This window comes from Formica exsecta, unplaced genomic scaffold (assembly GCF_003651465.1).
Source record: "Formica exsecta isolate Colony F162 unplaced genomic scaffold, ASM365146v1 scaffold194, whole genome shotgun sequence".
NCBI classification, from domain to species: Eukaryota; Metazoa; Arthropoda; class Insecta; order Hymenoptera; family Formicidae; genus Formica; species Formica exsecta.
Window position 1 is genome coordinate 85061 of NW_021849240.1, and position 23800 is coordinate 108860.

At 32.4% G+C, this 23800-nt stretch overlaps 3 protein-coding genes across 10 annotated transcripts; 2 read left to right on the forward strand and 1 right to left on the reverse strand.

Moving 5' to 3' along the window:
- Window positions 1-747: 747 nt before the first annotated feature.
- On the reverse strand, window positions 748-4175 carry LOC115234068 (transmembrane protein 42). The gene is made up of 3 exons (XM_029804793.1): window positions 3771-4175; window positions 3311-3457; window positions 748-1243 (listed from the first exon to the last, which is right to left on the reverse strand). The coding sequence occupies exons 1-3, from the start codon at window positions 3879-3881 to the stop codon at window positions 1094-1096; spliced, it is 408 nt and encodes a 135-aa protein (XP_029660653.1). The 5' UTR covers window positions 3882-4175; the 3' UTR covers window positions 748-1093.
- A 1338-nt stretch (window positions 4176-5513) lies between these two features.
- LOC115234067 (protein phosphatase 1 regulatory subunit 16A) lies at window positions 5514-13610 on the forward strand. 6 transcript variants are annotated; one of them, XM_029804787.1, is made up of 9 exons: window positions 5514-5901; window positions 7558-7821; window positions 7896-8198; window positions 8328-8470; window positions 8568-8693; window positions 8773-8848; window positions 8929-9146; window positions 9287-9452; window positions 11691-13610. In XM_029804787.1, exons 1-9 carry the CDS (start codon window positions 5769-5771, stop codon window positions 12011-12013), a joined length of 1752 nt encoding a protein of 583 aa, XP_029660647.1. In that variant the 5' UTR covers window positions 5514-5768; the 3' UTR covers window positions 12014-13610. The 6 variants fall into 6 exon arrangements, with proteins under 6 accessions (XP_029660647.1, XP_029660648.1, XP_029660649.1 ...); XM_029804788.1 differs by having other exon boundaries at window positions 11694-13610; XM_029804789.1 differs by having other exon boundaries at window positions 5515-5901; window positions 11814-13610.
- A 3983-nt stretch (window positions 13611-17593) lies between these two features.
- LOC115234074 (peptide methionine sulfoxide reductase) lies at window positions 17594-23723 on the forward strand. 3 transcript variants are annotated; one of them, XM_029804805.1, is made up of 5 exons: window positions 17594-17784; window positions 20411-20572; window positions 20661-20781; window positions 20914-21050; window positions 21439-23723. In XM_029804805.1, exons 2-5 carry the CDS (start codon window positions 20415-20417, stop codon window positions 21674-21676), a joined length of 654 nt encoding a protein of 217 aa, XP_029660665.1. In that variant the 5' UTR covers window positions 17594-17784; window positions 20411-20414; the 3' UTR covers window positions 21677-23723. The 3 variants fall into 3 exon arrangements, with proteins under 3 accessions (XP_029660665.1, XP_029660666.1, XP_029660664.1); XM_029804806.1 differs by having other exon boundaries at window positions 20414-20572; XM_029804804.1 differs by lacking the exon at window positions 17594-17784 and having other exon boundaries at window positions 20102-20572; window positions 21439-23493.
- The last annotated feature ends 77 nt before the right edge of the window (window positions 23724-23800 follow it).

The window sequence follows — 23800 nt, forward strand, 5'->3', positions numbered from 1 at the left end:
TCGAGAGGGACGCAGATTTCCGCAGATCCACTCTACCACAGTCTACACAGTGTGAAATTTGCTCAGTTTACTTAAATAAAAGAACAAAATATTCGATTGATTAAGAAATAAATACTTTTGAAAATATTTTGTTCTTTGTTCTATCTAAAATATTTTATTTTCTATATTTTAGCATAATTTGGAATAACTGCTAAGCATACAGACACACACATATTTTATAATCATATTTTTATAGCAAGATAATGAAAAGAATTAATAAATTAAATAAAATTTATCTTTCATATTAAAAAAGGGCAATCATATACAATTTTTTGATATAAAGTTTAATTAATTACATTAGCAAACTTAAAAAATAAATTATCTACCAAATCTTTTCTATTTTTTTTTCTTATTTTATATCTAAAAATGTTAAAATAGTCATCAAAAATATATGTAATATATATATATATATATATATATACACATATATATTCTTAAACAAATTAATTTTAAAACAGAAGGAAAATGTAAAGAATATTTCTCTTCTATTTGGACAGATGAAATATTTTTGTTCTCCTATCACGTATAAATTGTACACTGCGACGTCCATTACGCTATTCAATCTAATAATACAGTATCGGACATATGTGTATATGCATATATTGTACGTCATTTATTGCTCGGGCAAAAAATTGTACCGACATACATCGCTCCAAAATTATCAGCAATTTACGTAGAGAAAAATCACCACAAATAGAAGAAATATAAAAAAGTATAGAAAAAATTTTATTTATAATAAACTTATTACCAAATAATTCTAGTAAAAAGTCTAAAGTCCTAAAGTATATGTATAATAATTATATATTAATTGTGTGTGTACATATATGTACATATATTGTACATTATATCATTATAATACATCATTTAAATAGCATCCAATTAATCTCCGCTAATATTTTAATCTTAGACATAGGAATTCATCATTACAGTTTATCCTTCAACGATATAGTAAATTTTCGATAAGAGCACATAATAGATATCTGCAATAGAAAAGTAGAAGTAAATCGTACTGTTGTAACATCACCGCTTTTAATATAAAAGCGCCTGCTGCTGATTATTGATTCTTTAATTTCTTCTCGATGATGAAAATATCCTTCTCAGCGGGAACGTAACATATTAAAATCAAGCCGAGAAGTACCAAGGAAGTTCCGCACCACCAGACCAGCGATGTAGATTCGTCAAACACGATGAAGCCTACAAAAGCCTTCAACAAAAAAAAAAAAACACATTAAGTTTTACATTCTTGCAGAAAATCTGGAAAATTGAATAAAATAACAAAATGTTATAGAAAATATAAAAATATATTTATATTACATTTTTAAGGTTTGAGCTATGAATAATTTCAACTGTACGAGAAAAAGATATGTATGGGCATGTAGATTTTGTTATATTTTATATATATATATATATATTTATATATATATATATATATATATATTTTACTTATTCGCGAACACTTCGATACGCAAAATCACGATAGAGAAAATATGCACATTAACGAATTAAAAGTCCGATATATTTTTATTTCACAATCTAAAAATTGAACGTAAATACTTCTGTAATATATTAGTTATTTTAACATAATGCGTTATACATAACGATATTTAGTTTATAATTATATAGCTCAAAATTTAAAGATTAAAAATTATTGAGACCTTTGCACTGTCTCTTTCTGCAAAAAAAGAGTTAAAACAATCCAATTGACTCGTCCAAGTAAAATAGAAAAATTTATATTACGAAAAGTTAAACTTATTTTGACTATTGTATTATTTCGAAATAGATCTTTTAATCATTTACAAAAAATTATAGATCTTATATCTCGCCAATGATCTTGAACTTATACATTGTACAAGGTAATGTCGCATTTTTCAGTGTCAGCTAGATTCCGAATCAAATGAGTATTCTTACTTCTGAGATATGTCTAGAAAGAAATACTTTACCGAACGTTGTATTTTTTATCTAATAGGTGTAAATAATTATCCTTTTTACAAAATTAAAATCTTTTCTTATTTTTGCATTTGAATATCTCTTATAAAAAAAAAGTATTGAAGATTAACGAGGTTGACGAGCCACGTGTTTGATATAGCTGATATATAGAACGAACTATGTGACAAATATACATATAACTGCATCTTTATTTTTCGAAGATTGGTAAAGTCGATAACGTTCTTATATCCTCACAAGTCCAAACTTAATCTCGTAAATGTTTAATCTCGACACAATCAATATTTTATTAAATCAATTTCCGTAGAAAATTACAGGAATATTACAATTTGTAAAATCATCAAAGATATATGTCTGATTTTTTTAATTTCTACCCAATAGATTAAAAATAAAATAATAATACTAAAATTGTAAAATTTTTTAAGGTTAACGAGAATGACACACATATCTAAATGAAATGAATATAATTTTTATAAAAAATGCAAGAGAAAAAAGCGGGATATATATATTCTTCAGTGTAAAAGAAATGGCGAACATAATATTTCTATTGATCGTGTAATAATTCCGGCGTGAACGCATAAAGTGCACCACTATCTAGATTGCGTTTTAATAGCATGTATCACATCGTATATAGTTCTCCTTCAATCGCCACGTAGCTGTGCACATATAATTGCTATGACCGCATTGTGCACGCTCGCGGAATTGCGTCTAGTTCGCGAAACAACTTTCACTCATTGCGAGCCGACTCTCGGAAATATATTAATCTGATTATATTGTTGGCCATAGAGACGAACAATTGCGCGATCTGACAAATATTTTTTATCATAACTTATTCTCGTCTGCCATTCCATTTCGCTATATTTTGTTAAGACTTTTTATAAGCATGAAGACAATGTCCCTCCTATCTTAAATTAACGATAAATTTATCAATTGAAAATCGATTGTTTTTCTTTAGCGTAATATCAGGGAGGTCATTTTTCAATTTACGTATTATATCTTTATAAACCACAAATTAAAATTCTATTAAAGCATAATCCCTTTTTGAAGTCAATTGAGAAATATACTTGTATTATTATTACTGTATTATACATATATTTATTCTCATAGTTTTTAATTTTTTGTTAAATTGTTTTTTCTTTCGTCGCTTGTAACTTGAAAACAATTATTAATATTTCGAAATCTTCGTTAAAGATTTTGAATTAAAATCCATCAAAAATTCGTTTATTAAACTTAAGATTTAGATTAAGATATTGCACACTTTATATTATATTTATTAATTTGTTATTCAATAAAAATAAGTATTATTTTTTTAAGATTAATAACTCACTGAACAAACATAGTTTGTAGCTGCGCTGGCGACCGTCACCGGCAAAGAAGATCCGCTGCCATGAAGCGCTTTGACAAAAAATGTGCATCCCACGGTGTTGCACACGATCATAAAGACCAGAAGTGCTCCTTTTAGTAGTAACTGCGCCTTTTTGCGAGAGAGAAAATAAGTATGTAAACATTATACTACTCTATAATTATATTTCGTCATTTATATAGCCTCGAATCTTTAAGCGGATAATCTATTTTTAATCCCTCAATTTTCGATCGCTCGTTTTACTTATATTATCGAATATACGAATTAATAGCTTTGCAAAAAAAAAAAAAGAAAAGAAAGGTCTCGCAATAATATACATATTTTCTTCGTCATTATTTCCAAATATCGTTTCGATTCCTCGTACATATATCGCGCGAATCAACGCTGTTGTTTTATTGACGATTCGAATCTGCCGCCAACTCACCAATGACGATGCGTCGTTAGCGCCGGCGAGCTTACCCAGGAGGCTGCCACTGGTCGCGAAAACGCCAGCGACGACCGCAAGATATGCCCCGCTACCGCGGTATCCTTCCATATCGGTAGATAACGGCGAGATCTGGATTCTCTCTCTCTCTCTCTCTCTGGATCCTGCTGGATCCAGACCCAGACATCGATTCGATGAGCGGCACCCAAAGTCGTTGTATCTCTTATTCGCGGTACCAAAGAGGAAGACACGTGAAACGATAAAATTCGCACTGTTTGAAACGAGGATTAAATAGCTTGAATGACAAGGCAGCGATATCGAGCGTGATCGGATGAATGATGGCGAACGAGCATGCGCCCTGCCGATGGCGGAACGCGCATTTGCAGTCAAATAATCACCAGAGCGAATTAATTAATTTTATTATTTCAGCTTCGATAAAAGATATACAAAAATAGAACATATGGATATTTTATACATATAATATATTAAAAATTTGACAAGCATTAATTTCACGGGCTTTCACGATGTTTATCATTTCTTGCAAATTATAATTATTATTCGCCAAGAATTTGTTTATTTTTATTTGTATTATATATACAAAATATTTAAAAAGATTAAAGCATATTATTTAAGCTGAATTTACTACATATTTGACAAAAGTGTAATTACGATAAGGAAGAAGAGCAAAGAATATAGATGTGAACATAATCGCATATGCGTCAATGATACACTCTATTCTCACGATACATATGTCACATATACATATGTGATAACGATAATTTTTTTGTTATCAAATTTTTCGTACATAATTAAAAATACGTGTTATACGAACGCGGAAGTACATATGTGAAAAGTAGAACGCGATCTAAAAATTTGAAATGTGCATATTAATCATACCGAGGCGATCTGACACAAAAAAATATGGCAAGTAGAGAGAGAGAGAGAGAGAGAGAGAGAGAGAGAGAGAGCAACAGTTGCAGCTCCAAGCCGCGTTTCAAAATTCACCCAAGCGCAGCCCCCATTCGCTCTTTATCCATTAATAAGCTCCGTCCAGATTAAGAATTCCAACGTCGCGCGAATAACAGGGAGCGATACCTCGCTTAGGCTGCGTTCGGAAACATCACCCGTGTGCGCACGAGTATCGTTCTATCTTTGTTCAACTTTTAGTAAATAACAAAGATAGAACGACGCTCGTGTGCACACGGGTGATGTTTCCGAACGCAGCCTTATCGACTGGCTGGCACATAATGCAGAACGGTTACGCAACGGCGTTTCGTTCTCGCGACCGTAAGTCATAATCGTCGTTATCGTCGCGGGTCGCGGGCGAGAAGTGGTGGAAGCGCCGCTGTTAATCGCGTGGTCGCTGGTCGCTCGCGCGCAAGGTCGGCGCCGATCGGCGATCGCGTTAAATCTAAATCTATAAATGCTTCGACTTCGACTTTGGCGGGCGAGCTGGGGCGAGCGAGCGCGTATCCACCGAGTCGGTTCGTTCGCGATGCGAACCAGCTGAAACGAGCTTGCCGTTTGCCGCCGGGATCCGATCAGGCGCGGTAAATGGTGACGCGAGAGACGGAACGAGATACGAGACGAGTGACGAGGGACGAGACGAGACAAGACAGGACGAGACGAGACGAGAGGGGACGGGACGTGCCGGACGTGCCGGACGGGACGAGGCGGGACGAGGCGGGACGAGGCGAGACGAGGCGCGACGAGGCGCGACGAGGCGCGGCGAGGCGAGGCGAAAAGCGAGGCGAGACGAGGCGAGGCGTGCGCGGGCGCGATTTCTCTCACAAGGTAGTTTAAAAATGGCGGACGACAGGTAGACGTTTCCGTCGCGGCTGCACGCGCTGCCAGGTACGGGAAACGCGCGCGCGCGCGAGTGTATTCTCACCAGCGGCGGTGGTATCGTCGATCGCGGCGAAGACGCGTCAAAGTTGGACCGAAATCTGCGTGGATTATGGCGTAAATCATGCCATGAAGGCGCGAAGCGCGACGTGAATGAAGTCCGGATCACCTTGTCACCGTCGCTCGTTACATTCCGCTGGCGCGATTGCAAAGCGCGGAGGGAACGGGGGAGGAAGGAAAGCGGATCAACCATCGGCGCCGCATGTCGAACCGCGCGCTCGCATACGTAAGTAAAGGAGAAGGAAAAAAAAATGCTATTCGCCTCGTTAATTTTCCACGGCGGAAAACTCGATTGCATTCGATCGTCGATCTCGGCGTTTCTCCTCCCCGCGATTATCCTGCTTTCCTCCTAGAGAGATCCTGCGCGATACGCACCACGCACCGCTCATCCTGGCCTTGATCGCGCGATGGCTTCGGCTTCGGCCTTCGGCTTCGGCTTCGGCTTCGGTACCCTCGCCGAGCGATATAATTGACAGGAAGTAAAATCCATCCTCGCTCTCGCTTGTTTTTCACTGTGTGCCTGTACCCACGTTGAATCGTTTGACGTACGAACGAGGAAAGAGAGCGATGAATTCCTGTGAGACCGTGATATTTTGCCGATTACCTTATCGTAATGATTGACATAATAATGTGCAAACAGATGCCAATTTGATAAATAATCAGCAAGTATTTCCCATTTGTTTCTGCATTTTATGTGGGTTGATTATCGAAAATTGCGCGTAGTAAAATATTAAAAATTATATGCTCTCCTATTTTAAAATCAATTATATATATACATAATTTCTTTTATATTGTAATACAAATACTGAATTTTATCCAATACTATTCATTCTTCTCATGAATCTTTATCTTTTTGGGGAAGAATATGTATGTATGATATACATTTTGTAGGAGTAATAGGCAAGATGTTTGTGTCATTTACAAATTATCTCCGAGGGATATAAAACTTATGTTGCCAATGTACAATTAGAATGTTTAAATATGTACACTCTTATATATCCAATGACGCAACATATTACCTGTGTTGAGAGATTAAGGATAGAATTTGTTACATATGCGCATTATACGCAGCGTATATATAATCTATCTATCTAATTGGTATATTGTTTATTAAATATCTCATTCTTACAGAAATGTAATCATTTCTTTATTTCTTATTTGTTTTTCTTTTTTATCGGATATTGTTATTTTATTTAAAGAGATTTCGTTAAAATTTTCAAGATAACTTATCTTATTTTCTAATAGAAAGGATTCCATGCATAGAAATCCAACAATCTTTAACAAAAAAAAAACTGTCAAATTACTGTTACTATTTCTACAAAGCTTTTTGTCAGCGTGTCTAAACATTTGTGCAAACATTTTATGTTTACTTACCTAAGTACCTAAGTAAGATAAGTTTTAAGCAGAGCACTAGAGTAAAATGTGCTATCATTCCTGCCAGATAACTCGGGAAAATCAATCATGTTGCGTATGCATTATTGAAATAAGTGAAAATTCTGATACCAGAATAATGTCCAGTATTTGTCCAAAAAGTTTAAATTATCTAAGAATGAGATCTTAGTTTTATAGCTGTAAAGGTAAAATCTGTTTATGTTGTTTTGTTCATTACAGAACCTTCTAATTATTATGATTAAATGTTTTTTAATGTGTGGTTAGTAAAAACAAAGATAAATAGGAAAGACTGTTCTAATAAATTTGAACATGGTTTAAAAATTTATATGCCTGTTTTTCTTGGAGCAGATTTTTCATTTTTTTTTTATACAGTTGCATTATGTGTGCATATGTGTGCATATGTATGTATGTATGTATGTATAAATATTGGTATGTATAAATATATATGCTTATATTTAGTGATGTTGTCTTCTTTGTCTGTTGTAAACAGGTAAATATATCTGCACAAATTACAAACACATAACAATGGAACACTCAGAGCTAGTGGCAGAAATGGTACACGTTGAAAGACTGACGACGCAAGAACGGTTACATTTGGCACGTCATCGTAGACTACAGCAATTGAAAGTATGGAGACAACGTGAAAAGGAATGGTTACGGCATCAAACTAGGCATACAAGTAACAAGCGGCACATATATTTTAGCGATAGTGTTATGTTATTAGAAGCCGCTGCAAGAAATGATATCGATGAAGGTAAGAGATTTTATGTGTACGCTATGAGAAATATAAACATTATCATTATGTTGGAAACATTTGTTTCTTTTTAGTAAGACGACTTTTGAAGAAAGGTGTAAATCCAGACTCGACAAACGAAGATGGTTTAACGGCGCTGCATCAATGTTGCATAGATGATAATGAAGAAATGATGAAGTTACTTATTGAATTTGGTGCTAATGTAAATGCAGAAGATAGTGAGAAATGGACACCATTACATGCTGCTGCTACATGTGGTCACTTACACTTAGTCAAATATCTTATTGCCAGAGGTGCAAATTTATTAGCTGTTAACGCTGATGGCAATATGCCATATGATATTTGCGAAGATGAAAAAACATTGGATTGCATCGAAGGTGATAAGATTTTAGATGCTGTAACATTTCCTTAATATTTGAAAGTTGTCATTTTCATTTTCATCAAACATATACAGTAGAAATAATAAAGTATGATATATTCATATAAATTATGTTCTTATAACATAGGAGAGATGGCGAGGCGAGGAGTTACTCAAGAATTAATAGATGAAACAAGAGCCTCAACCGAGGTTCAAATGTTACGGGATTTGCAAAAAATTGCTTCTTTAGGAGGTGATCTTGAATATAAGGATCATCAAGGTGCCACACCTGTATGTGTTCCATGTCTTTAATCTAAGGAAAAAATTGATTAGTAAATTATTTACAATTGCTATAATAATAACTATATTACAATTTTTATTTTTACAGCTTCACATTGCAGCGGCAAATGGCTACTTACGAGTTGTAGAATTTCTTCTTGATCAACATGTATCAACAGATGTAGAGGACAATGACAAGTGGCAGTCAGTTCACGCAGCTGCATGTTGGGGACATGTAAGCTCAATATTCTTCAAAAAACAAAAAAAAAACCTAAATATTAATCTAATATATTATATATGATGTTATGTTGCAGTTGGAAGTACTTGAATTATTGGTGCAGAATGGAGCAGACCTAAATGCAAAGAATAAGCACGATGAAACCCCTGCAGGTAAAAATTATTGACTCGTTTTGATTTATATTATATGCATCTTGTTCAATTTTTTTTCACATCTTAATAATATGATGCAGATATATGTGAGGATCCGGAAATTAGGGAGAGAATAGTGGAATTGAAAACGGAACAGGAGAGTAAACGACTTCGTGAAGCACAGGGACGGAGGGTACGCAGATCGCAGAGCATAAATACGCGGACACAGAGCGTGCGTCGAACATCCATACGAGACAAAGTTCTTACTACTAAGAAAGATGCCCAAGAAGAAGCGCGTTTTAGGTTACAAGCACAACAGGTATGGCAAAATTTCGAGGACTAAAAATATTTTAAACATTTTTTACTTTCTCTTTGAGATATATATACATGTATAAGAAATTAATGCTGAATATTGAATTTTAAGTGTATAAATAAATAATAATGTCAAACATACTTCAGACATACGTTGGTGCTCCTGCACCTAGTATTCCGCCATTGGAAAATAATACACAGGAAATAGGAGACCACGAGACTGATTCTAGCACATTGACGTCAGCAGTGCGAAAAGGTCCCGAAGGAAAAGACAATGAGTCTTTTCTTCATGAAGATGTTGATAAAGATTCAGGTACATTCCAAATGTATTCTTACTTGCAATGGTTGTGGTTAAGTAGAATATTGTAATAAATGGTAGCTTTTTATGCGGAGAGATTTTTGGAAAATATATATTTCGATCATGTCGTAATTCAAAAATTGCACATATGTATATATATATATATATATATATATATATATATATATATATACACATATCATGCTCATTTACCCCATAAAGTACAAAAGAAACACAGGAAAGTATTTGTAAATATAAAATTGAAAAAAATTGTATATATATGATATATGTATATCTGTCACATACTCACTAAAAATAAGAGAGAATTATTATTATACTGAGAATAATAATAATTATGAAATTTTTTAAATATCGTACTTGAAGAGCAGACAGTAAATTCGACACATAGAGAAACGCGACTTTAGATATATTAAGAAATAAAATTTTACTCATCAATACAGACAGAGAAGAAAATTGAATAGTTTTGGAAGATTAAATAGTCCCAAGTATATAGATTGTATATTAATCGGTTAATTGCAAAATTGCCATAAATGTACTCTGTTAAACTCACTGTGTTAGCTGTTCGATTATTTACCAGCTTTTTCTTTTTTTTCACTATTGCGTGCTCCTGAATAATTGCGAGGTTAGTTTTCTATGTCACTTTCCTATTTCTTTAAAATTATTACATTTCACGATCTCTACAATGCATTTAATTATGTTATCTTTTTTGTATCATATACATCACATGATACACCAAACATTATTTGCTCATAGTGTACGTAAAACATCTACGTGTGCTATGCATAAACGCTCTAAAAAAAGAAAATTAAAATATACATACACACATATACACATCACATCTCGTTTTATCTACATCCAATCTCTTTGATAAGACTTACATGATACATGCTTTCTTAGCATATCTTTGTGGACCGCGCGTTAGCAAAGCTTAGCGGCCACTAACAAGCGCAATATAGAATAATAATCAAACGAACGATATTTACTGTAGATATGTCGAATTGTTTCTATACTTTCTTACATAAACTGGAGCCTAATCGATTTAGAGGACTATATATACCATATTAGTAGGACGCACAATAAGTAGAATTTTAAAAGATATATTATTCTCTCTATACTCTTTATATATATATATATATAGTATTACGTGCAAGTTTTTTTTTTTTTTTTTTAGAGTAAGTATATATTTAGAAGACTGTTACTTTTTCACATTTCGTAAACTTTTGTCGGATAATGCGCTCACATAGTATAATGAGCGAATTTTGGGTCTAAGGCATGACTTAACTTAAAGTATTGATCGCAGTTTTTTACAAAGTTTTATGTATATTCGTTATCAGATTCTACATTTTCGAAACGTATTGAAAGTCGATAGCAAACTATCCGCTAATCAATAAATGCTTCATATCCATTGTATTATTTACCGTATTGGAAAAAATGGCATAGAATCATATTACTTTCTTTTTATTAAGATAGTCAATCCAAAAATAAAAAGAACATATCAGATATATAGTGAGATGACAAGCCATTGGCGGACAAATTACCAGCAGATCTTTATATTTACGTTTCCTAGATAATGATTCTGCTCTAGATGAAATATTCTAAAATCACTTCGTTTTTCATTCGATAAGAGATCCCAATGATAGATCATGTTCATTATAACAATAATAATGCGCAAATATAATTAGATCAATCGTTTGTAGTAGCTGTTAAATCATTGGAGAAATTTCATTGTAGTAAAAATGTGAAAAGACATACAGATATATCATAGTCGTTTAAACACAGTTTCCTGCTCTTTATAACGTAACAGCCGTGTTTGCCATATACATATCGTCTCTCTGTCTCTCTCTTTCATATTTATTAGTTTTGCTTGCGTAAAACGCAACCACTTATAATCACGTTTATTATAAATATTGTTTAGTAATATACTGTGTTCGTACACCGAGATGTGCATATGGTGATCCTACTTGATGCAATGTTTTCGAAATGCTTGTTGCTAAAAAGAGCATGTCAGAGGCTTGGCGCATGAGATTCATAGTTGACGTCCTCGTTTTCCTTTTTTTTTGTTTTTTTTTGTTGTTTTTTTTTTTGTTGTTTTTTTTTAATCGGTGCATAGGAATAGAAAGTGGGGTAAAGGTGGAGGGACGAAAGAGTGGCGATTGCGTCAATCGAAAAAGTCAGCATACTTGACGCGGGAGGGGGAGTAGCACATTGGATTTTTACGTGTTTGCCTGACAGCAGTGACAGGGCTTGACCCGCCGGTCGGCAGTCAGCAGCAGTCGCCGATTTATGCTACAGACAGCGATACCAACGGCAAGATCAACATACATGTGTCCGTTGTTTTCGTCAAATCCTTATCAGATCTGAAGAAGCAACGGGCGCAGAATCGGCACATATCCGGCGGCTCGTTGGACGCTAATGGAAATGGTATCCCGATGCCGGTCTCATCCATCTCCAATTCCGACCTCAGCGCTGACGACTTTACGCAACGCTTCACTGGCAATACCAGTGAGATCGTCGGCGACAATCACACGGAGAAGAACTGCTGCACCGTCATGTAACGCACTTATTTACGTAAATCTCTCCCAATTTCGTTTTTCCTCGTCTTCCTCACGTTATTGCGCGAGAACATCAACAGACTGAATGTTTGCGCTTCTCACAAAAAAGAAAAAAAATGAGAATGTGTTCCTGCGATTATCTTCTAGTATTTTTTTCAGAGAAGACTCAATGTGTGTGCTGTGTTCTTAAATTTCTACAATTTTGCAAATTGTACATACATTCAATCCAATTTCGATGCGTGATTATTTTTTATTGTTTATTTATTTATTTTTATTTTTTTTTTTTTATATTATATACATGGCGCGATATATTTGTACATATGAGATATATGTATGTATATATCGCAAATAATATCTGCAGCATGTTGACAGCTTTAAATTCGAGACAATTATCGCGCTGTTCTGATAATGCGCGAACGGCATGTACTTAAATCTCGTAACAAAATAGCTTTTTCCTGCAATTATCACAAAATCGTGAAAAAATTGTAGCGTTTAAATAAGCTTCATGTCAACAAACGAGAATACCTTGTTACGATAAAGTTAAAGAACGTGTACTTACACATTCACAGAGATATTGCATTTTTCTTTAAATTATTTATAACTCTTCAACGCCTAAGACATTTAAGTATTGTACAGACTTTTACTTTTATTTATTGCTATATTAAAAGAAATGTATAGATTATACAGTTTAGAGAGTAAGAAATGTGTATTACATTTGTAGAGGTATTGCTTGGATGCGATTTTTTTTCTAGTATATTTTTCCGTAAACAGGTATAAGATTATCAAACAAACTTCCAATGTTTTCTATGAGACTCTAGGTGTAAGAGGATTAAGTGAAAACCGTTTTTTATATCGATTTAAAGATTATTTGTAAATTTTAATATGTGGTATTTATCTATATTACAACTATAGACTTCACCGTTTTTAACCGTTTTTAATTTCTTCGTTCTACGTATAGCAAGTCACGTACATCACATTTATAACTTACAACTTGCACCTGTTTTGCCCCTTTGACGATGCTTAAGGCGTTTAAGTTTAAATTCCATATTGTGTATCGATATGTAAATTTTACGTAAAAAGTTTATGTGTGTGTAACGCCAGATTCAGCAATCAAAATAGAGTACAATAGTGACAAATTTCAAAATACTCGCGTATGTGCGTATAGGATTATGTGTAAAACGAAATAATCCATTTTTGCGAACGGGCGTATTTTTTTGTATACTTCGTGTCAAACAATATTGAAATTTTAAAGAAACCTTTTGATGGGAGTAAATAGTACAAATAAACACTCGTACATTCCTCCGCGATGCAATAAATGTTGCCAAATTCTGCGTGATTCTTGGCTGCGATCGTATTTCGCGATTTATCCTAAATCTTGCAATTGCGTTAATCGTAAAATTTTAATACTGCCATGATTATTTCAATATGGTAAAGATATTATTTATACTTGGTTTGAATATGAATGTCTATGACGAAGATTGATTTCAATGGCTGTATTTGAAACGAATTTATGTGACATCTATCATCTGTTATGTTATTGTAATATATATATAGTAATGTTATATATACATATAAAAATAAAATCACTGTATATATGTTATCTTATATTTTAATATTATTTCTATAATCCTCAAACACGCGGTGTATATCAAATCTCATATGCTCTCGATATACAATTATCTCCTAGTTATAAATATTAATTAATTTTTTCTAATACATTACCGACTTGAGATGCTTGTGAGTAATTTATAAATACACGTTTCGTTATTTAATATTTTTCTACACACTTATATAAATTTTCTTCATTCTGAATTTTCTGTTCTATGTATAACATATTATAACACATGTACTTGTGTATATTTACTTTAAAATATAATTTGCAATATTATGTATATACTATATAATATTATGTATATGATATTCTCACAGAAGCGGTTTCTCTCCTCTTCAATTGTGATACTTTTGTGAATCAATCCGACTTGTTATCAGCATGAGAATGCGAATCCCGTTTGTGTAAGACCAGTCGCATAACAGGTCAGGAACTGAATAGTGACTGATAATTGCCGGATGATGAGACAGTCATGGTGATACGAGCTTGTGCGATGGCTTAGCGGCCAGAGAAGGAAGATTACATCAGTCAACTCCCAATTGAGAACTGATTTAATCAAGCATGTGCATCATTTGTCTCTTCTGATGCAACAACCGCGCCCTATTGAGCTTCATTAGAGCCACCAATTGGCAATAAACAAGAGCGTGCTATTAAATATAATATTATTTAATATATTAAATTTAATATTAAATTTAATTTCAAAAATGGCAATTAATATCTATAAAATATTAACTAGATTATCTAAAAATAAACATCAGTTTATCATTTTATTATTCTTTCTTTTATTTTATATTTTCATTTTATTTTATTGTTTGTATATTATTTATTTTATGAATAACATTTTATAATACACGAAAGATAAACATGAAATTGTTTTTAAAAGACACTATTTGCAAGACTCTATAGTGTCCTCGATCAACAGTGTTCAACAGTTACGAGGTCAATGGCGTCTGGTAATCATATTCCTCCAGCTGAAACGTGACAAATTTATGATATCATGTTACATCAGACGAATAATTATTCTCGTCGAAACGTGTGAGTTTAGTTCTAAAAACTTTTTTCAAATTGTAACAACAAATTTTCGAAATGTCAAACCATTGAAGATCATTTCTTATACTTTTATTCACAAAAATTAGAAAAATTTTTGAATTAATAGTTGTAAAATGAATTATGGATATACGCATATATCTCATAAACAATTATTTTCAATAAAATTTTTGTGTTAAATTAGTGGCTCTTAATGGTTTAATTTATAAAAAAAGAAAAATTATGTATTATAGTGAATAATAATTTGGATCCATACTTGTTGAGATATAATAAAGTAAGTAGTCTAGACACACATTAAATTATTATTTCTAAATATTTAATAAAATATGTTGGAGCTGCCTCGCAAAAAAGAAATTAAGGGTAATATAAGAAATAGACAAATAAGGTAATATTTAAATGCATATACTATGAAAGCATTAATTGTGCAGTTTACATCTTAACTTGTATTAATTTTCAAAAATATAAATTATTAAAACAATTATACAAAAAGAGAAATTATATTTAATATCTTATAAAAATTAATAAAACATATAAAATATATAATTTAAAAAAAATAGTTATACAGCAATTTATAAAAAATTAATATTACATATCTAGTAATTATTTTTATGATGTAGTTATAATAAAAACGAAAACATGAATACGAAAATAAGTGAAATAATATTATTATTTTCTTCTTTACAACACAAAAAGTATCTAAACATACAACATAAAGATATTACGTTTTAGTGATCAATAAGATGGAACTTTATACGTTTATATATACTTTAATGTACATATATGTACATAATCTCGGACCCTTTTCTTGTTTCCCTTTCAAACGGCGAGCAATGGAAAGGGTTTTAAAGGAAGAACCGACTCCGCGATAATGCGAGTGTTTCATGTTCATAAATATGTAAATTTAAATAAGAGCCATGAGAAATGTAATTTATAGAATTTATAGAATTTGGTTGAATACATTAATGTAGACTGGTGTGCACTAAATCTATCCTCATTTAATTTTCTGCACAGATATTTATATAACATACTAAACTGCTAAATTATATCTCAAGAACTAATGCTGATGTAATAGAAAATCTAACGGTATTTTTCTAGTATAATATCCGTACAATTTTTCGATTGCGACTAGTCGGAATAAAATTAAAATGCTCAAATCTGAAATCTCAAAGTATGAGATGTCAAAAATTTCAAAATATTTCATTTTTAGCACATATACATTTACGAAAATGTTCAGAAATAGATAAAATATAGAATGTTTAAAAATAACTTAAGCAGCTTATTAAAAAATAGCTAAACAATCGATAGAAGGGCTCAAGGAGCAACGAATGTCCGTATAATTAAAAAAAACCCGAATAAAAAAACAAAAACGCGCGATATTTAATTTTAATAAATTAGAATTAGAGTAAATTAATGAACAAACAAAATACAATTTACAGAACGTGAATAATATAATATAAATAAGACGCAAATTATAAAAGAAAAAACGCAGACGTTTCAGCTCTGGATAGTTCTAGGTAATCTGGACTTTCTTTAGTGTTAAAAAAATAAAAAGTGAAGTATAAAGAGCAAGCAGTCAGTGAATAAAAAATTTAGAAAAAAGTTATCAACAATGTAAAATACCATAACGGATTGGTTGTTAAATGTATTGAGTCCCTCCAAAGGCTTCACAGTAAAATTCAAATATCATTATCCACCACAGAGTTGTACCAAGAATTTGCGACAGGGAATATCATCGACGTATAGTATGGACTAAGCGATCTCTACATGAAAGCCTTTCGAAAAGTGTCCGAATAAGACAAAATGTAGAATAAGACAAAGAGGGAACGAAATAGAGGGCAATTGCTCTCTCTAAAGCTATTGAATAGAAAGAGACAGAGCTTGACCTTTACCAATCGCTTTCTCTTTCTTTCCCCTTTCTTTCGGCCGGTCATATTTTCCTATACCTGAGCGCAGTCCATACTATACGTCAATGGGGAATATAATTGATATCAGTGAAAAAGATAGCTAATGAAATATAGCTAGTTCAAAAATAAATATGGAACCAATTCTAATCAAATATTTAAATACGTTTAAGAGTTTACATTAGTTAAAGCTAATCTAAATCTAATCTGGAATTTTATTTTATATATTATTCTATGTTTTATTCTGTCGCGGATTCTATTGCAAATTCTGTATAATGTAAAATTATAACACGCCATATATATAATAAAAAAACCTCTAAAAAAATTTTTTTTAGAAAGATTTTTTTATATATAGAGATTTTATTATTTTTTGTTAGTTTTCTAAAATTAAAATTAAAATTAAATTTTTTTAAATGTGTGTATATAACAGAATTTTACATCACATAGAATTTACAATAGAATCCGCGATAGAATAAAACTTAAAATAATACATCGTTTCTTCTTTATTCTATCTCACTTTGTAAATTAGACGGCCGTGCGATTCATTCGCGCGTTTTATTGTTAGTAGATCTTTTTCTTATTTTTCTCTTTACTATATTTTTCTCTTATTTTACAAACCAAGACGTAATAAAGGAATTGTATGACGGACTAAAGGAATGACAAAAATAAAATTCTTAAATAACACATCAAAACGCTTGCCAACTTCAGAAAAATATGTATATATGCAACTCAATAGTCTGCTCGCTCCTTTTCCTGGAGTCACATAGTAAAACAAACTATTTATTTATTCCCAAGTTAACAAGTGTTTGATGCTACTTAAAAACTTTGTTTTTGTCATTCTTTTATTCTGTCATATAATGGCTTGTAAAATGAGAGAAAAATGTAAAAAAAGAAAAAAATATATCTATTCAAACGCGCGAACGAATCGCACGCGGTTCGTCTAATATTATAGAGTGGGAGAATGAAGAAGAAACGATTTGGTGGGGAGAGATATGTCTGCCTGTGACTTGTGACAGCATAAAAACTGGGTGCTGTCCCTAACATACCGCAGTAAGTTTCAATACTCTAATTCCGTGAGGAGTCCGGAGTTCATTTCAAAAGGGCTCGCGTTTGAAGAATTTGAAGAATTTGAAGAAAATTTGGCTCGAAGAAAATTCGGCACAACCAATAGTTTGATAAATTTTTCTCTGGCATTTCGATTATACATCGAATTCAAGGTAATACTTAAAATAAAGAACAAAGCTTCAGTCTATTCTTTTTGAAATTCCGCGAGAATGTCTATATATAAAATAATGGTATTTAAATATAATTAAAATAATTTTTAGCATAAATGAGATTTTTTTAGTTGAGATGTTTGAGCAACGGTTTAATTTATCAGGTGATCTCCGCGTATAACATTTATAAAATTCTATTAATGTACACTTATCCTTTTCATTTATCTGCAACAATAATTCGTTTTCATAATCGTAGAATAATTATAATAAATGTTGAAAATTAATGCTTTCAAATTTCCATTATATTTATATTATCTATATTTTATATTGATTTTTTTCCTGATATACTATATACTTAATACAAATATAGAAAAATTATATATCCTGTATACTTATATATTACTTGTAATATAACATGTTCTTCACAGAACGAATGAAAGAACTAGAATTATAGGATTAGATATTGTAATGTATGTAATGTACAAAGACCGTTGGCAAGGAACATTCCGAGTCTTTCCAAGTGATTTCGACATGTTCTGATTTATAAATAATTTTCCAACTTGTGTAATTTTAAAAAATGTATGTACTGTATATACACATATCTGTATTATTACATATCGCAGGTATATCAAGATATTCGCAGTGATAAATAATCGCAAATGAAGAAATTTTAATCCATAATCATAACGTCAAATTCAATCAAATTAACTTTTTTTAGCTGTTTATATTAATGTATAAAGATTTAAACTGCTGAAAAATGTAAAGAATGTGATGCTTTATTCCTGATGCATAGAATTTATGATAAATTTATCGATATTAGGAGATACCCAGATAGCAATTATATTATACATTCTTATTGTTAGTAGAAAAATCGTATTAATTTATTCACAATAGATGTCGCATCTTCATTAATTTTTACGAAAATTTTCAAGTAATTATAATATTTCCAGTTTCCTCTACTTGTATGATATTATATCAATAAAAGTGCGATTAAGTATTAACTAAATAATGCAATTATCAAAAGACACAATCTCGCATAAAAAACTACGCATATAAATAATATAATATCAATTATAAAACCGCTTGAATACTAGGGGATGTGCTATCAGATTTTATCTAAAAATTGCCAACGGTATCGCAATCAATTTCAGACTTTTACTGTATAGGACTAAATGTGATGATGTTGTAAGAATGCCGTGTAAAGATATAAAAATAGAAGGAGGAAATCGCGTATTATTTATGTTGACAATTTTAGTAAATTACAACCGATAAGCATCGGTGGCGTTTGTTAGTAATATAGTTATTTTAAGAACGAAATCATAAATCAACGAAGCTCCATGATAATTTTTGGATAGAGAACAGATACATAATTGCTTGTTGCAATTCGAAAGATTAAGTAATTGATTGATAAATAACTGAAAGTCATCTATATATATATATACTTTCGACCGCGTGATACATGCATGTCAATTTTGCCCTTGATACAGAAGCACTGGAAGCATATATATATATATTATATATAACTTTTATAATATTTTTTACAAAATGTTATAAAAGTGTAATACAACAAGTGTGTGCGAGTATCATCACACAAAGTAATTTTATCAGAGTTTTATTAGAGTGAGCTACGTTACCTTCACATTTTAAAACTTTTTTAATTATACTTTATATTCATATAATTTGTTCACTAAGTTATAATAGGAAAATCATTTTCCTTAACTATTTTGCCAATTTTATTAAGATCAGTCTTGAATAAGACACTAATTCAAAGATACCAATTTTAAACATTTTAAAACGTTCATAACAAGAGCGGATGTTATCGAGAGAAATTTTGTCGCGTTTATCGCGATTAAATAAATTACACTCTAAATTAAGAATTCCAAGAGTATTACGAAATCCGGTGACCACGATCCACATTTACCACGCTCGAGCTGACGATGAGTTATCGGATTACGATAAGAAATCCGCGCGAATCGAGCGTCCAATCAGCTTGAGAATCAGTTGTGATCAGCTGGTCTGTCCTTCTACTAGCCTGCTTTGGTCACACGCACATGGGACACGCACGTTTCGTGACGCGCAACGCGCAACGCCGAACGCCGAACGCCGAACGCCGCTCGCCGCCTCGTTGACGGCCTCGGGGCCTCGGACACTCACCGCGGATACTCGGACGCGAGATGCGATTCCGTCCGACGAGAACGGGACACGTGACACGTGACACGTGACACGTGACACGTGTGTAGAAGCGCGAGTCGCGCCTAGCGCGCGCTTCCCTTCGTTCTCGCTTCTCGCTCGCCTCTCGCCTGCGTCCTCGTCATACCGTCACCCGTCACGCCACAGTCGCCACATACCATATACCGCAATACCGGTTTAACACGTGCTATCCTGTTATCGTGGAAGTGTTATATGGAGGACATTGTGTCTAGAGTCCGTGGACGGCTGTTGAATCCGAGCTCGTTTGATATCCGAGGATGTCGCGATCCCGTCGCGTGATATTACCCGTCGTTATGTTACCGTATCTGGTCCGAGCTGTTCTCGCCAACAATTGCTCTATTATGTCGTATCAGTGCGGCACGGTCGGCACGCTCCTCACGTGTCCGATCATTGAACGCAACAATGTTTGTCCTTTCAGCAGAATGCCGGGTCAGCTGGAGGAGATCAAGGGCAAGCGTGCCACCTTCGGTATGGGTTGCTTCTGGGCGGGAGATTCTCTCTTCGGGGCACTACCTGGAGTTATCAGGACCTGTGTAGGCTACGCCGGTGGCACCAAGGAGTTCCCTGTATACAGAGACATGTATTATCCGTTATTCAGCACAATTGCAATTTTGATGTTAAAAATGTATAGGATTGTGCATAATAATTTATTTTGGTTGTTCTTGTAGGGGAGATCATACAGAAGTCATTGATATTGAATATGATCCGGAACTAGTATCCTTTACACACTTGCTGAGCTTGTTTTGGAATAATCACGAGTATGGTCTAACAACAAAGATTAAGAGACAGGTATTTTATCTCGATGCACATATTAATTGTATATTTTATAATATATTATTCTCAGTAGAAATATATTTGAATAATTTGTGTAATCCATATCATTTGCGTATTAATATTCTAAATGGAATTTAATTCTTTCAGTATATGTCACTAATTTTATACCATGACGAAGAGCAACGGTTGTTGGCTGAAAAATCTCGTGAGCAAGAACAGAGACAGCGTGGGGAAGTTTTTGTCACCGAGATTAAAAAGTTTTCAAAGTTTTACCCAGCGGAAGAGTAAGTTACCACTTTGTAATCGCGCGCGCGAGTATGCTTATATAATTATTTTTCTTATTTAGTAGAATATAATTTTATCTGTCTAGATTCACATCTTCAAAATGTATATAAATTTAGATACATCTTATTGATCAAACCAGAGAAACAGTTATTTATTTCATAATTTTGAATATTTTTTTTTATGATATGATGATCTGAATATCTGAGATGAATATCTGAATATTTTCACTATATGAATTTTTACTATAATTACAAATAGATATTGATATATAGATGCAAATCTTGTGGCATATTTATAAATAATTACTAAAATTAAGTTGCAAGTAGTTTAATAGATCTAATCAATGTATTTAATTAAGTTAAATAATATATACTATTTTTTGTGCAGTTACCATCAGAAGTATCGACTACAGAGTCATCCGTGGCTCATTGAGACAATGGGTATCACTACACCAGAAATCTTGCGCACCTCTCCTTTAGCAGCCAAATTGAATGGTTATATAGCTGGTGCTGGTACTCTTGAACAATTTGAAAAGGAATTACCAAACTTGGGATTAAGTGAAAAAACGACGCAATATTTAACAAAGTACATTATCGAGAATCAAGGCAGTGGTTTGTATTGCTAGTGGATCTAGTAAGAGAACGCGAAAAGACATTTTCTACTATTAGACATAGGCTGAACATACTCGATGTCTTTGCGACAAGAAAATTCGAATCGACGATTTTCCTTTTAGCTAAAATACCGAGATATTAACAGTCTCGGAGTGATATAAACTTCATCTAAAGGAATAAATAACGAAATCATAGTCTTCAATTAATTTTTTTGCTACGAAAACCCATTATATTACAATATAACTAAGATTTTAATTAAATTATAACAAAATTATATAGTTAATTACATAATATGAGATTAAGGTAGTTGTCTCGCAAATCGTAATTAACAAGAAAAATTTGAAAATTTAACTATACGTTAATAAATATGGTATCTACACGATTGTACAATTTAAAAGTAAATTTCGGCCGTCCCAAACGCGAAATAATTGGTATCAAAAATTGCACTTTTTATACGTGTCGCATACGAAAAACATACGAAAACCTCGTATTTTGAATTTTAATAATTAGAAAGGATAACAAGAAAGTGATAAAAAACTAATACAAAGTAGGACACTTTAGGAATTCTATTACAAAAAAAAAACCCAAATTATTGACCGTTTAGTTTTAGAAATACAATAATAAAAGGATCTCACGGTATTATTTCATCCTTGTTGTTCACCGAAAGTTAAACAAAGACAGATGATGCCCGCGAACGTTGCGGGCGTTGATTTGACAATAGCGTAGAGAATGTCCAAAAGCTTTTAATTAGTAAACGTAGGTAGTCAGTAGCCGGATGTCTTAAAACGTTGACCCAGAGTATAAAATTTTGAATTGTTCTGTTGCGAGACAAATATCTTAAATATGATTTTGTTATCTATTGCTACATTAATAAATTCTTGCTGTATATATCGAGATATTGCAGTGATTCATTGCTAAGTCATTAAAGAAATTTGTTACTTAATATTTTACTTACATAATGGCAATTTCTACAAAAATATCAATTTATGTGATGCAATGAAATTATGCAATTCTCTCTATATATACATAGAAAAAATAATACTTTTGACAGATTAGCGTTTTATCGCATTGTGCAATAGTAATTTTTCATTTGATTCTGTTGTCGTAGAAATATTATATACTTTCGAATAAATTTTAATTTAAGAAGCTTTATTATAAACATATATAATTTTCTATATCAATATTGGCATGAAAAGATTATTTTCAAGTAGATTTTAATTAGAGAAGCTTTATTACAAAAATATGTAATCTTATAGATAAATGATTGTCTTTCTTTTCATTAAGGAAAAGTTTCAGTCTGTTTCAGTCAAAGACAGTATTGCCAATTCGTATCAAATCGAGCCATCGACTTAAGAATAACTCAATATGATCTAGCATTAGTTGTGGATATGGTCAAGCGGGAGGATTTTGATTTCTGATATAAAAGTAACGAGTTGACAACACATAGGTATATAAAGTACATAGATGTAGCATACAAATAAAAAAAGAGTCCATAGATGTATAATTAATAGACTAATCACTCCTGTTTTTTGGAGGGATATTAAAGACGACATTAGTAAATGAGAACAATAAAGATTAGATGCTTTCCTTGTCCGATTGTGTAGTTAGCGGGGAGAAGAAAAGAAGAGATCACCTTTTACATTCTCTATTTTTTTTCTGAGGCGTAGAGTGTTCTCAATTTATTATATAAATCTATGGTTTAAACATAAGAAGAATGAATCGAAGAGTTACTGACTTTGGTGTATATATGCTTGTACTTATGGGTGGCATATTCTACAAATTGAATCTTGCATATTTGTGTTCCGAACCATGCAGATGGAATTGCCCAAAATACACTGAAGTTAGTGTAATGCTTCTCTTATCGCTGTTATCAGCTTTAATTTATACAAAAATCCTCCGCTCTTTTTACAAGTGGTCACAAGTCTATGATTTAGAAATTTAGATACACAGCACGCACATCTGAAGTTTTATATGCAAAGTTCGAATTCCTCTTTCCTCCTTCCTTCCTTCAAGATTTCACTGTATGTAAAAAGAATGTTTGAACAATATAAAACTAACTCTAGATTAGTGTTATTAAAAAAATATAGGCAATATATATTTTATATAAAATAAAATTTATTTTATCCAAAATGTATATA

Bases quoted from the DNA above. Each gene is read 5' to 3' on its own strand.
- LOC115234068 (XM_029804793.1), bottom strand. From the start codon at position 3,881: ATGGAAGGATACCGCGGTAGCGGGGCATATCTTGCGGTCGTCGCTGGC. The intron at 3,458-3,770 runs GTGAGTTGGCGG...TCTCGCAAAAAG, and splicing joins CTAACGACGCATCGTCATTG to GCGCAGTTACTACTAAAAGG. The intron at 1,244-3,310 runs GTGAGTTATTAA...TTTTTGTTGAAG, and splicing joins CTACAAACTATGTTTGTTCA to GCTTTTGTAGGCTTCATCGT.
- LOC115234067 (XM_029804787.1), top strand. From the start codon at position 5,769: ATGAAGTCCGGATCACCTTGTCACCGTCGCTCGTTACATTCCGCTGGC. The intron at 5,902-7,557 runs GTAAGTAAAGGA...TGTTGTAAACAG, and splicing joins CGAACCGCGCGCTCGCATAC to GTAAATATATCTGCACAAAT. The intron at 8,199-8,327 runs GTGATAAGATTT...CTTATAACATAG, and splicing joins AACATTGGATTGCATCGAAG to GAGAGATGGCGAGGCGAGGA.
- LOC115234074 (XM_029804804.1), top strand. From the start codon at position 20,250: ATGTCGCGATCCCGTCGCGTGATATTACCCGTCGTTATGTTACCGTAT. The intron at 20,573-20,660 runs GTATTATCCGTT...TTGTTCTTGTAG, and splicing joins TTCCCTGTATACAGAGACAT to GGGAGATCATACAGAAGTCA. The intron at 21,051-21,438 runs GTAAGTTACCAC...TTTTTTGTGCAG, and splicing joins AAGTTTTACCCAGCGGAAGA to TTACCATCAGAAGTATCGAC.